Consider the following 14,510-nt stretch of genomic DNA (forward strand, 5'->3'; position numbering starts at 1 on the left):
CATTAAAAAAAAAAAAAAAAAGGAAAAAGAAAAAGAAAAAAGGATGCATTAGACGAAGAGGTTGAACTTAGGGCTTGACAGCTGCAATAGCCTATGGGAGGATGAGGTGTTGATCTACTAATGGTTGAGTCATTTTTTTTCTTTGACATGTTGTCACACTGTTACTTTTCACACTTATACAAACCTACCTTTGGTAGTTTCTGAATCCAGAATTTTTTGGTGGACTTCTGTTTCTTTTTGCATTTGTGACACATATACAGCTCTGTCTCATCAAGTTCTTCCAGGTCTGTAAAACTGCGAAGACAATCTAAAAAAAGAACAAGATACAAAAAAAAAAAAAACACCCACACAAAGAAACCTGATTCAAGATGACATCAAGTGATTTTTGTAATGTGAAATACAACAAATACAGCACTAGAGAGAAGTTGTGTATAATAACTGCAGTAGGTATGCACAGCTATGCAACAAAAAGCTGTGTAATAATGTGTTTTTATATAGTATCATGTTGTAACATGCAGCATTCCCCATTCCTTAAAACGTAGCTATAAGCAGTTCAAGAGAAAAAAAGGCATTCACAAAATCTCTATCTTTCAAACAAGATTCCATCCAACATTCAGCACAACTACTTCCAAATGAAACCAAATGACTTTCTAACAAACAATGTTCAACTTTTAAAAGGTGTTTTGGTTTCAGGTACAAAGTGAACAGAGAAAATAATGGGGTTTTGATTAATATTTCACAATCCGCAGCAAGTATATTCACAAATCTGTACAAATTAGCATCCTTTAAAACAAGGTCAATAACAGCACTAGTGCCCAACTTTGCAGGATTGTTATTTATTTATGTTGTTTACAAAGCAGAACACCCGAGAGTCATCCTTACTGTGCACAAGGGGCACACGCTTCTAAGCACAGAGCCTTAGCAAATACCAGTAGCAACACAGCAGATAAATGCTGGATGGAAAGACTGGAATACATTAGAAATACTCTGACCACAAAGGAAGACCTCTGCTGGAATCCTCCTTGATATTTAGCTGACCTCCTGAAGCACTTCTCAGCTCCAGTTTATCATAATAGTATGTCAATACACAGTGCCTGGGGTAAAACCTGTATGGAAAACTATTTTGGCACCTTCTTCTACCACAGAATTTGATTAAATTAGATGGCACGTGGCACCAAGTTACACCCTAGGTGAAAGCCTGGCTCCTCTGAAATAGATACTCTGAAGAGTATATACTCTATCCCACGCACTCTTACCTCGTAGTGTGCACATTGGTCCGTTTTCTTGATTTTTAGTACGTTTATTTCTGAACTGACTTGGAATATCTAGCGAAAGGTCTAGAAAAACAAAGATTTAAAAAAAAAAAAAAGTTAGGGCTGAATAAAACAATGCCTAATCTTTTCAGGCTAAAACACTGGTTCAGTCATGTGACATCTAAATTTATCAAGCTTCAGATTTATTTTTCTGCCTTAGGTCACCTGGTACTTTGAAAGCAAGAGGCACTTTACCTAGGAATGGGTCAAACTTTCTAGATTCAGTCCCACATATTAGGCAGTTGACTTCATTTTGAAGAATGCCTCCAAAAATCGCTGTGACAACAGTAGACGCTCCATTTCTAGACAAACCACATCAGAGAGGTAAAGTCAGTCAGAATGTCTCAGCTTAATTTTCAATACCTGTGACAAGTTTACTGCTTACAACTCACCCCTACTAGGCAGAGCAGTTTTGTCTATATGTAACCAACAGAGTCTGAGTTCATCCACTGGGCATTTCATTCACCCGTTTGCCCCAGAACTGTACAGTGCAAGTGTTTAGCTGCTATAATACCTCTGCTTTATCTTGTACCTGAAGAAAGCGTGAAGTGCGTATGCTCTAAGCAGATGCTCAAAACTTCAGTGTGGAAAGTACTCTGGTTGACCGCATTTCTGTAGTGCAGAGCTGATGCTCACAGGGCTACAGTATTTTAACCCTGTAATTAAGGCTGTTTCCAAAACAAAAATTCTTCTTTCTTAGGTAGGTCGAACATATTTTTGTTTTCATTCTGTACCCTTTGTTACAAGTAATTTTGACTTCTTAAAGCATACTTCTGCACTTCACTTCCAAAGACAGCTTAAGTTAAGTTGCATTAGGACGTGATAAACAATACGCATCATCATTCTCTATGCTTTCATTACTCTCAAACTTTTTAGCAGATTCTGTAAAAGACACAAGTCTCTCAGTCCAATTAAAAAAGAAAAAAACCCAACCCAAAACATTTAAAGTTATATTATTCTACAACTCCTAAACTTACTAGTTCTTGCTTGCAGATCTGGCACCACACGCCTGCAGAAACCTGCAGGTTTTTTATCTGCACTCCACCTGCATCTTTAAAGTTATTTTGAACACTTCTTGTTGAGCAGAAGGAAATGGCTACCCAAATAAACTGGCGCTCAAGAAGGGAAGCATTCACAGAACATTAATTACTTTACTGTAGGCATTTAAGTGTATGCAACCTTAATTTGCCCTTGACAGAAGGCAGCTCACTCCACCTCACCATGCATTTCAACAGCCATTCTCAAGACAAATTTACAGCAGATAGGTGAACAAAGTTTAAATTCCCATTCAGTTTTCACATTCAAAGTGTTGACAAAACAACATTGGTTTAGTTTTCAAATACACTTTAATTCTAAGAACACTTCGGGATTCTTTTGTGGGATTTTTAAGCATCAGCAAAGCAACATAAATGTGGTAAAGAGCACAGTCCGAACTCTAGGCTTTCCCTAGTCAAGTGTCTATAAAATCCTGCATTTCTCAGACCTGCTTACTCTGTCCTAGTTGGTACAGGAAGGGAAAACTCACTCAGCTCTTATGTAGGGAACCCAAGGACTTAGGGACCAAATGTGCAGGCTGAACTGACTTAACATTCCTTCCTGAAGCAAATTAAAATGTTTTCTCTCTGTGACAGTTTCCGTCTGAGAGAAAACACACCTGGGACAGAATTCAGAAACAACAGTAGTTTGCGAAGCATAGAAAGAGGCATGAAACACATGGATTGTCTCTGTTTTGAGACACACAATAATATGAAAATGAAAATTACTGGGGAAAAAAGCAAGAGCTTTAACTGTGTCAAGTGATACGCAAATATAGCAAGACCATCTGCAGGGAAACTGACATCAGACTGTAACTGCACTGCTCACTGGCTAATTCAGGAAGTCTGCTGACAATTTAAATCTACACATACTTGGCCGTGTTTCTTGCTCCTGTAGTATTCAGGCCATCTGTCACCATAAGACAATGAGATTGTCTGAACAAAAGAATTCTATATGGGTATAGAAGAGAAAATAAAGTTCGTTCTTTATTTCTGAAAGTCTAATGAATTTTAAGTGTTTACAACTCAGCCTGTATGCTCCCTCACACCTACAAAAATTGCTGATCCTTTTGAAAGGAAGCACATCCTATAGGATGCTAATCCTATATAACCTGCAGCTTTATAATTCATAACATCAGAGGCACTAAAGAGAACTTACTTAAACAAGGAACCATGAATACGAAATTTCAGATCCACCACACAGACCCATACAAAGGTGTTAAGGTTTTGATAAAATTAAAAAAAGACTTCTTACATGCAACATTTGTTGCTTGCAGACAGACTAGAATTTTCTTGCAAAATTACTGAACGTGAAACACCATTGAAGCCACCCTGGAGTTCCAGATGTAGATGGTCCAAAAGGTAACGCATGAACTCGTGGGCATCCTGTTGCTGGTATCCCCTTGAGAGAAAAGGAAACAGCAACACAATCACCAAATATACAGATTGCTTCAGTGCCGACACACAGAGAGCACCAGGGTCACGTGAAGGAACCTTTGCTCGTTTAGTAATACTGAGCAGACTTTACAGAGACATACATATTTTGTGCAAAAAAGTTATCCAAGTAGCCTTTGGAAACATACAGCTATATCTAGACAAACTAAGCGATTTTTGGTCCTTCACAGCTTGCTCCCTCTCTGCGCATCTCTTTTTTGAGGACAGAGAAACATTTAAGAATATACATTTTAGACACGAACACACATTTTAGAAAACAGGGAGCAGCACAGACATAACATTTGCTCAAGTATTGGGTTAACGTTAATTTGCCTCACCAAACTCAGTCTGTGCTAGTAACATCCCAGGACTCATACACACGGTAATTAAAAATACACAATAATTGCGGTGACTTCCCCTCACTCAGGCAAAGCATGTCTTTTTTTCTTTGTTATTGACTATATTTGATTAATACCTCCACAGAATTGTTACGAATTAGATTCAGGCAGCATGCTCTTCATCCCTGCTTTGAAGCTACTGTAAATTATGGTCAGTATCTTGACATCTCAAACCTGCTAAGATTCAAAAGAAAGACACCACAAAATGTGTTGTTTCTATGGGATTCAGAGTCAGTATTTCTCAGTGGTTTTCATTCAGCCACTGCTCCCACTCACTTTGGCTCTTCCAGGTGTTTGCTTGCCTGTTTGTTCCCCTCCCCACTAAAGTCAGGAATTTAATCTTTGGGTTTGTTCCCCATGCATCTTTGAACAACAATATGACGTCTAAAATAATTAGGATGAAAGAGAGATTTTCTTCATCTATGGTGAGCTCTATAGCTGTGCTCAGAATTGCACACCTCCCCTGCATAACCCACATGCCATTTGTTGGGAGGGGGAGGTAATGGTGGGGTATCCAGAGCATCTCTTGAGCATTTGGATTTGGTAGGATAGGGCTCCACTCTCAGATGTGCCGTGCCATGCCATCAGCAGCCATGCTGCTCAAACAGTCACCATTATTATTTCACCACTAACAAACCTAATCAAAGGGAACAGAGAAGCCATGAAGGTAAAACATGCACCAAATTTAACAAACAACTGCTATTCGTTTGCCATAAGATGTATCCTGGATGAAAGCACACATAGTGCAACAGTAAAAGCTTTGTGCAAGCCTTTGTAGGCCTAGTTACAAAAATCCCTACATAGTAGGATTGGTTTCCCTTCTTCCTCTCGTCCATTCTTTTAAGCTGCTTTATCATGCCCCCCCCCCCCCCCCCTTCCTCCTCACTATTCCGCAGAAGTGTTGGCAGTAACTGTCATACAGGAATGTCTGGGAAGGACCAACAGAGATGGTTTTTATGCTACTGCTCGGGGAGGGAAAATGCCCATAAGACTCATGGCACAGTACCCAGAGCGGGCGAGAAATGAGAACAGATTCAGTGCAACAGAAGTATGCAACATGAGGCTGATGCGCTTAGTGAAGAACGCAGGCATGTCCTACTAAAGTATTGCTAGGAGGTAATAAAATAAAAATGAAATAAAGTCTCTTCATTTTGTAGAATTATAGCATGTTTTCTTCCAAATTAGCAACTTTAAAAGAAATCATTGAGTTTGTATGTCAATCTTGCAGCACCCTGAAAAACATCAGCAGCACTACCTACCTTTTTCAACAGAACTGGCACACAGAAGTACTGCTGTACTTCAACAGGCCAGTCCTGTACAGCCAAAAATAGGATTTATGCTCCCAAAGTTGCAAAATAATTATACGTTACTATGAAATAAGGCAGTAAACCAGAACTCAGCTTCAAAGCTGCACGTTAACTGTGCACACTGTAGGATAATTTTGAAGTTGGTGAAATAACACAGGATTTGCTTCATTTACTGAATACAGACATCTTCAATTTAAGAAACATATAGGCAATCATAATAAACAGCTGAAGTTGAAATTTACAGGAAGTCTTTACTTCAGACACCTTTTCAATATTAAATTCCTCACAAAGGAGCTCTGAAGTATATGGCAACCTTGCTCTGCAACAAATTTGATGAAATAACCTTTGGAATCATTCCACATTGTTGGTTGTGCTCCTGGTGCATGTGTTTATACTTGCATACAAATATGTTAATTACACGTGAAAGATTTTTTTGGATTTGTTAAAAAGAGTAAGTATCGATAAAGATCTTTAAGAACATGATGATATGGACGATGCACTGTTTAAAATAAACTATGACCTAAAAGCCCATCAGCAAAAAATACAGCTTCGCTGACAGTCAGCTTGTGTAATAAAATTAGTCTCCATCCACCTGAAGCAACTCAATTCTAGCCCACCTCTGACATTGCTTTTCCTACCGGGAACAAGAAAGGATACAAATAGGAACAGTTACTAGGAAAATAGAGCATACTATTTATACAGCAGTATATCAGCAAAATACACATCTTGCAACTCAGCCACGGAGTGCATCAGCAGCAGTTTTTTCTATAAGAAGAACAGCACTTGCAGTCCTTGGAGGCAGGCACAACGTGCCTTTAACAACTGAAACCTCTTTGGGATAAAACAATTACACCATGTTTCCAACCATGTCTCCTCCCCCTGCCGCACCACCTCAGGCTTCATAAGCAGAAGCCAAAGCAGCTGGTTTTGCTGCTAACATGCTACTGGCTCCGGCTTGTGTTCACGTGTATGTCCGTCCGCCTTCTCCTCCCAATCTCACAAGAAGCGCACAAGGTAAAACTAGAATTGTAGCATCGTTAGCTTTTACAAGGTACAATTAAGCACTGAACAAATTCAAATTTTCTCCTTCTATCCCGTGGGAGTGGGGATCTACTGAACAGATGATTATTCTCCGTGTGGTTTAATGAGTTCTCTTATCCACTAATCACGGACATGTTCCCCACTACCTGGGAATAAAAAGTGGAAGGGGAGAAACCCAACAAACAGCACTTTTTCTTTTATAAGCTGTGATAGAACCCACAGTGCTGAAAATTTGCTTAAGGAACTTCAATGAATTGGTTTCTCACTTAGTCTAACAAGAATTATAGTGAAGACTGTAACAGGGAAACTGGTCAAGGACATTATGGATGATGTTCATTTGCCTATAATGTTTCGGTCACTGCTTGCAACTACTGGTATTAAACTTCCTTGATTCTCATAAGCCAAGTGAAACATGTTTGGCAGTGTGAAGAACAGAATAAATCGATTTGTGTTACTTGGGTTACTTGTTGAGCAGATGTGTTCACAGCATCTTTTCAGCACTGCTGGAGATGTAACAGATAACAACATCTTTACTACCTGAGAACATGGAGCAACTTACCTTCATCACAATATATCCTAACAGGTTTCAGTGCTCCTCTGAAAGAGGTTCAGTGGCCAGGACAGGGAGACCTTGGAGAGGAACGATACTTCGATTTACTTGGGTAACCTTCTTTTTCTCTTTCTTTTTATTCTTTTTTTGTCAGTATGGGCACAAAATGCCTATTATGGACAAGATTTTTTCTTATAGCCCTTATTTCATGTCCAGCTGGTGACTACAGTGTTCTGAGAGAATCAAGGAAGTTTCAGCCAGTATGTTTGCATTTAGGCCTGTAGGTGCTGTATCTTTTTTAATCTGACTACATCACTATCTTATTGCAGCCAAGCTTGGGTTCTGTCAATGCCATGCCCTTGGCACTTACCTACCAGTCATTATCTTGATTCTTCTGCCCTTTGGAGCACTGGCTCAAAGGTACAACTACCACTACTATTTTACTATTTGAGATGTTTGTCCTCTCTGACACTGCTACATGTAGCATGAGGTAGAAGGGCGGAGGGGGGAAAAAAAAGCACTACCGATGAACACAAAACTGTCAATCAAAGTGAAGATCCTTTTCAGAGCGTATTTGTGGGCATATGGGAAAGCTGCACAGAGTGCATCCTGCAGATTCAGCAAATTTTAGTGTAGGGCACCAGCAATACAAGGTTGCAAACAAGAATATTGTTCTTATTCTACAAAACTTACCTGAAATTTGGCATGATTTTCCAAACAACGTAAAATAAAGACTCTGGACTAAATGCAGTTTGGCTTCCTTGCCATAAAGCACAGAGTGTCTTTCTGAATTCTTCCACCAATGAACTGAAAAGAAAGTAAAAGCTGGTGATTAATATGGGTGTGTGTTAAAAACCTTATAGGTTCACTAGCTCAATGGTACAAACATCAGACATTACTTTGGTTAAGACTGTAATGGTCGGATAAATATCCTTTCCAGTACTTGAAAGATTTGATTTCCAAAATCCTACCCATAATGCTGCAGAGTGACACAGGATAGGAAAATTACATTTCAGATGGTGAGGACTCACATGGAAATCTATCCACTTTTTGCCATTTTACTGTAGACTCTGCTAACATCATCCCTTTAACACTTGCTCAAACAAGCTACAGATTGTGAATTTCTTACTCTGGGGTTTTTTGATTCGGTGGTGTTTTGGGCGTTTGTTTTTTTTTTGTAGTATGTTCACTTGCAGACACATCCCCATGACCATATTTGAGCTGTAATTGAGTAAGGTAATGTCTGGAGTACATGTAACTAGCACTTCTTAACCTTACTTTAAATGCAGTTACACTCCAGTGCTTTCTGATGTATCTGACTGCTTCCCCCTGCAGCACCAGACCTACATGAGCAAACTGAAAGTGATACAAGGTTTTTCTTTCTGTGTAGCCAATTATTTTTCTAGGACTCTGTCCCCCCATGAATCATTTTTCTGTGATTCTGCAACACTGAAAGCATATAGCAGCTCCACTACCCCAGCATTTGCTGTTTTCTGTAAAGTTCAGTACTACCAAGGAACACGCAGCTTACACGTTGTTATCCCCCTGGCTCCTTGTATGGTAAGTTCGCCTGCCTGCCGTCTTCCCATTCCTCAGCTCCACAGCAGGCAACTCTTTGAAGTAACAGCAAAACTGTTGAATGTTACTATGGAAAAAGGAAAAATGAATTAAATCCTTAAAGGGCAGACAACAAAGAATATTATGTATTCTGGAGCCTGTTCTTTGAAATGCATAAATACAACTTCAGCCAGTGGTAGAGGAAGGCAATCACGAACAGCTCAAGATACAAGAAATACTGTAGCAAATACTCATCTTCTGTAAATGACTGAGCAGATCTGTATCATCCCAACTACCTGAAATAATTACATTTTGGCTCTGCTTTGACTAAGAGATACCATGACAGATGGAGGCATCAGAAGGCATTTCCTAACAAACCAGGCTGCATCTGCTGAGTAGGTTAACTCCATGTCTACCGCCACCTATCAATTCTAACCTCTGCTACCATAGTCCCAGTAATGGAACACAAGAAGCACGTGCCTCAACTCCTGCCAGTGAACCCTGAATGACGGAGAAGAAAATGGAGACGGTTAGTCTTGCTATATAGCCCGACTCAGGAGTCTCCCAGTGAGGTAGGAAATGCAAAAGGACAATTACAGAGCAGCAGTGGTCTTGGCAGCAATGAAATAGGGTCTAGCATCTCAGCACTGCAGAAACTGTTCTCCTACCCACGTCAATGAGACCACATCCCTCAAAGCGCTGTCTCTGCTTTCACAGCAACCATAAGCATCAACATGTTTCAGCAGCCTTGGCAACAAAAGGACAGTCTCCTTTTCTGCTGAGGATACGGCAAGCTTCCTCTGGAACACTGCCTCACAGGAAGTCCCTCACACTGCAAAACACAACTTTATGGTACCTACACACACCCACTCCTGCAAATCCAGGTGCACTTTCGTACAGTGGTAGTTCCCTTTCCCAATGCTACAGCACACAACCACTCACAGAGGTGTGGGGAAAGCTTCAGAAGTACCTGAGCGACTGAAGGATTGCATTCATGAAACAGGTATTCCCCAGGTTCCGAAGGCCTGTGGCACAAAGGGCAGTGGTGCTTCCCTGGAAATGAGAACGGTTAAGTTAAAGAAAGACTTATCATTGCTCCCCCACTTTCTCCCCACAGAGCTGTTACTATTTTATCAGCAATAAAATAACCAATAACAAACTACACTGTTTGAAAAGTGCAGTTTCAAAGTCAAAGCAACCACCTCACCAGCTCAAACTGCCTTGAAGCTCCATCTTGACACGAAACCTGTTTCTTATTCATTCCTGTCAACAGAAAACTATACTACATCTTTTTCCTGTACAAATAAATCTAGAATAGGACAATACAGAGTTAAACACAGGTTTTTATTGCAAAGTATTTGTGTGTATATATGTTAAATAGTCACACTCCAAGAATGTTCAGTGAGAACTGGACAGCAATTTCCCTGAAGTGCCTTTAAAAAAAAAAAAAAAAAAAAAAAAAAAACACCAATCCTTATCCATCTAGTCCCGTGTCTAATATGCACAGTGCGGCAGCCTGCAGGTTGTTTTTAAGTCACCAGCACTAGCCTGCTGTCTTGGTGGGGTTTTGTGGTAGCCAGAAGGGATTTTGAAAGACAGAAAACAGCATTTATTTAAGTTAAACTGTGCAAAGAAAAAGCAACATGTTGAATGAAGAGAAGCAAAATATATACCATTTACAGTCAAGGAGTTTCAACAGGTTAGAGCTATGAGCTTGCTTTTTGCCAAATAATCTTCATGGTAGGCTGGGAGGAGAGGGAAGAGAAATGTGGACAGTGTTGCACTTATGATTTCTAGAATCTACAACACTTGGACACATTCCATTGTCTACAAAAAAATCATATTGAAAGTTCATCAAATTTGGGGGCATTCTTCATTGTTCTGACTGAATTTAAAAGCTAGACTATCTTTTAGTAGTAATATCTCAAAATGAACATATTAGTTGACACCAAAGATTGCATGCAAATCCAGGTTACCAAATATGTATTCGAAGTGTTCCAATAAAACTTTTTTTCCTCCCCAAATCTATCACAAACATCATCTCTGGTAAAGAACTAATGACAGCAGAATATTTGTGTATATGTTGTTAAAAAAAAAAAATTATTTACATAAGCAATTTGCCATTTCAGTAGGAATTGTTTCAAGAGCGACCTGCTTTCCACTAAAGTCAGAAAACTTTTAAGTACAATCACCACAGTGTTCTTAGCATATTCTTTTCTCAATCTTGCCCGGGGTGAGACAGCAGCATATCAATGCAAAATGCAGTGCTCTGTCTTTTCTAGATAAGGATTCAATGTGCCAACAATAAAAAGATCATCTGTTGCCACAGGCAATATTCAAGTATTAATGAATTAATAAAACTGAGAAAACAGCAGAGACTAAGAAGCATAAGAGCAGCATTAAGTTAATGCTTTCTAATTCTAAATGTTGCCTAGAATTTTCCTTCTGGCTTTCAGTCTTCCAGACAGCGATGGTGTGTGTTGCCATAGAAAAAAAAAAAAAAAAAAAACACAACATTTCTCCCAAGCTTCCTCAATCACCCTCAAGATTGGGACAGTACAGGAAGCATGCACAGCACATTGGGAGGATCCTGAATTGACTGTAGGTAGTGCATTTTTAAAGTAACCAAACCCCCACAGACTTTGCAAAACAGCAGCTGACTGCTTTGCTCTCACCCCACCCTCTTATTTCCATTCATACTACTCTCAAGAACCACTTCCCTTTGTAATCAGGTGATTGTTCCTCATAGCTAAAGAAAGCTATTGCTTCAGCTCCCTTTGACTACACTGCTACCCTGCAGTCCCAGGGACCAAGGAGGAACAGCTCTGCCCTACCACCCCTTCTGGCCAAGGCTGAAAATGAAGCATTTGCATACAGCTGGGTCACTATCTCCCTTCTCCTTCCCTAAAATCTGGGAGAAATTATGAAGATTAGAAACTCCCTCAACCCAAACTGTAGAAAAAAGAGACATTAGGTTTGGGGCACTCTTCGTCTGGAAGAAACTATGTAGCCCTTCAGCTACCTAGCAGGAACTGGATTGGCCTCTCCTGGGCACTATTCTGCAGATGTGAGGTGAAAATAGCAGGAAGATGACAAATGAGAGTGAGAAAAGCTTTCAGAATAGTCCACAGTTCCTTTTGAAAGCAACTTTTAACAAGCTCTTCTAGAAACTTGTTAATATTTTTTGCTTTTTGTTAACAATTACTCTCTTATTCCCCTAGAAAAAGACAGTGCACCCGAGAGACAAAAAGCCCTTGTCTGCTCAGAAAAGAAAAGTCTTATGTCTAGCCTTGTTTTAATCCCAATAGGTACTGCACCTTCCGATTTCGCTGATCCCACCAAGCTCAAGCTGCCCTGAAGCTCCATCTTGTCATGAAACCCTTCTTAAGCACAGGGAAGCTCAAAGTCTAGGTCAACAGAAATGCAGCAGAATATCAAACGTTCTTTTGTGAAAAGGGGCTCTTCTACATGTGTGGTCAGGAGATGAGAAAGAGAAAGTGCACCAAGCAGAATTTGGGTAACTGACTGAAACTATTTCAAGTCTAGGCCAACTACAAGCCTCAACAGATGCTCAACAACACTATACCAAGTCTGTCATACTTACATTTACTTTTAATAACTTGCTGTTCAGAGATGAGTTTTCCAATAGTTTTCTTTTCCTATGTCTGTCTGATGTAAAGGCTGAACTGTTGGAAAGTAATCAAAAGAGGTTACTTACTATAAAAACAAAATGTGGTGTGAAATGGACAACAGATAATCATCCTAATGTTTAACATGATTACATGTGCCATCAATTGTCATTAAGACAGCAAAGAGCTTCCTGATTGCAACGTATGCTTTTCATAGTCTTAAAACAGACTGCATCTCCCTCAGAGTACAGACACACATCCTATTTTCAACACTAATGTCCAAGTTAATTGCATTAAGTTAGGCATGCTACAGAATGTGCCCTGAAGAGCAGTCTTATTAGTATGCTACTTTTCACTTAAAATATCGATATTTTTCCTTAATCAAAGGAATATTTAATACAGAATTTTCCATAAAATACTTCTGTCAGAAGAATCATCTCAGCCTCTAGAAAGACAACGCCAAAAAATCAAGATAAAGTTACAAAAAAATCAAAAATATCTTGAGCACTAGCACTTGTGTATTATAGCTGACTTCTCAAATAAAAATACATGAGGTTGTAACGTTTGTGTAATACTAATATAAATTACAAGAACAATTAGTTAATTCTTTTCGACGTCACTCGAAATTACTGGCCCCTTAAATTCTACCAGTTTATGACTTCTCTCTAATGTAACAGCAAAATCATAACTTGTTCCAGATTTCAGGTTTGGTGTTTGGGTTTTTTTTTTGTTGTTTTGTTTTTTTAATTAATAAATCCTCCAAACATTCAGAAACTGTCATTACACACAATGGAATCCTCCAAGGTATCATTTACCTCCCAAAGAGGATCTCCTGGACATTTCCAAAATACTAATGTGCATTTCTCATTGTGCTTAAACATCTTTACATCCCATTACATACCTGAGAAGTCCATCAAAAAGAGAATGGAAAATAATGAAAATGTTAATACTACCGACAGAGTAAGTGACGCACTTAACTTGGGGAGGATCCAAAGACTTCCCCAAATCACAGCAATTTCTTAGCAGGAGTCCTGCTGGAACTCCGGGGCACTCAAATGTATTTGGAAGCACTGCATGCACACTTACTTCTGTTTAGTATTATGTAAGATTTCCAAGCCAACTGTGAAAAGACTATTTGCTGTCTAGCACTGGGCACAGCATCTGCATCACAGCGATCGTAATGCCTGCTTTTCACTGGAGCAGTGCCAGATAAAGGCAGAGGAAAAACATGTCTCTCCTGTACAATTCCAAGTTTGTAAGCCTTCTTAATCTTTTTCTTTGGAAACTAAACTATGTAATTAACATGAAGAGTACTACCTGCATTTTTGCTTCAGAAACTTGTTCTGGTTCTGAAAAAACTATGATTCTGTTCTGGAAATTCTTTCCCATTTATTTAGAAAAAAACAGTAATTATTGACTAGGTAGCAAGAAAGTTAATCAACATCTAAATTTCTGTATCACCATATGCTGCTTCTACGAGATTCACAGTATAAGAAACAAAACGTACCAGATCAGCCAAATCCATTCGTTCTGCACCTCTACATCTTAGTGATGGAAAGAATATTTAAACATGTGCAGTTATCACACACACAGAAGGACCAAAATATACATAATAAATACATATGCACATATAAAACAGAAATACCACTTAAATGATGCAATATTACAAGTGCACCCAAAGCAGTCTGGATGTAAACAAACTACTTACTTTTCCAAGTTCTGTAGGTGCTCTCTGACCTTCTGTACCAGGCCCAGCTTGGTATCATTGACTACAAAATCATCACAGCGATAACTGCAAGAAAAATATTTATCAGAATGTGCAAAGGATTTCAATGAAGTACTCCAAAACAGTCATGCAAGCCTATGTGTGGGAAGCACTGAAGCGATTCAGTGGAAAATTACAGAGAACAGGGGAGCACAACACTTACACACAGAGCTTGTTTCCCTCTGAAAACTACCCTATAGCAAGAGAAAGTACAGGCAGTATCTTATTACATGTTTTTCCTTCTAGATCAGTTCTTTACTGGAAATCATAAGCATGATGTACTGCTAGTCTCAATGCAGAATTCCAGTTCAACAAAAAAATCAAACATACAGTATAACCAAGAGCAGCATTACTAAATTCATAGAAGAATCCATAGAACATTTATCAGAAAAGATCAACTGACATCACGTAAGGAGAACACGAAGTTTTTATTAATGTACAGGATGAATCAATTTATTTTAATGCTTTAAAGCTACCATTAA

The 14,510-nt window shown here is 39.1% G+C and overlaps 1 protein-coding gene across 1 annotated transcript in view; it reads right to left on the reverse strand.

Moving 5' to 3' along the window:
* USP3 (ubiquitin specific peptidase 3) overlaps positions 1–14,510 on the reverse strand; it is a 90,411-nt gene that overhangs the window by 2,463 nt on the left and 73,438 nt on the right. Inside the window, exons 4-12 of the mRNA XM_082488716.1 lie at positions 13,972–14,055; positions 12,239–12,320; positions 9,605–9,687; positions 8,609–8,722; positions 7,771–7,884; positions 3,603–3,749; positions 1,509–1,615; positions 1,257–1,337; positions 189–307 (exon numbers count right to left, since the gene is read on the reverse strand). Coding sequence (XP_082344842.1) covers positions 189–307; positions 1,257–1,337; positions 1,509–1,615; positions 3,603–3,749; positions 7,771–7,884; positions 8,609–8,722; positions 9,605–9,687; positions 12,239–12,320; positions 13,972–14,055 — 931 coding nt within the window. The remainder of the gene's footprint in view (positions 1–188; positions 308–1,256; positions 1,338–1,508; positions 1,616–3,602; positions 3,750–7,770; positions 7,885–8,608; positions 8,723–9,604; positions 9,688–12,238; positions 12,321–13,971; positions 14,056–14,510) is intronic.

The sequence above is a fragment of the Vanellus vanellus genome, assembly GCF_965231255.1.
Source record: "Vanellus vanellus genome assembly, chromosome: 11".
Lineage (NCBI taxonomy): Eukaryota > Metazoa > Chordata > Aves > Charadriiformes > Charadriidae > Vanellus > Vanellus vanellus.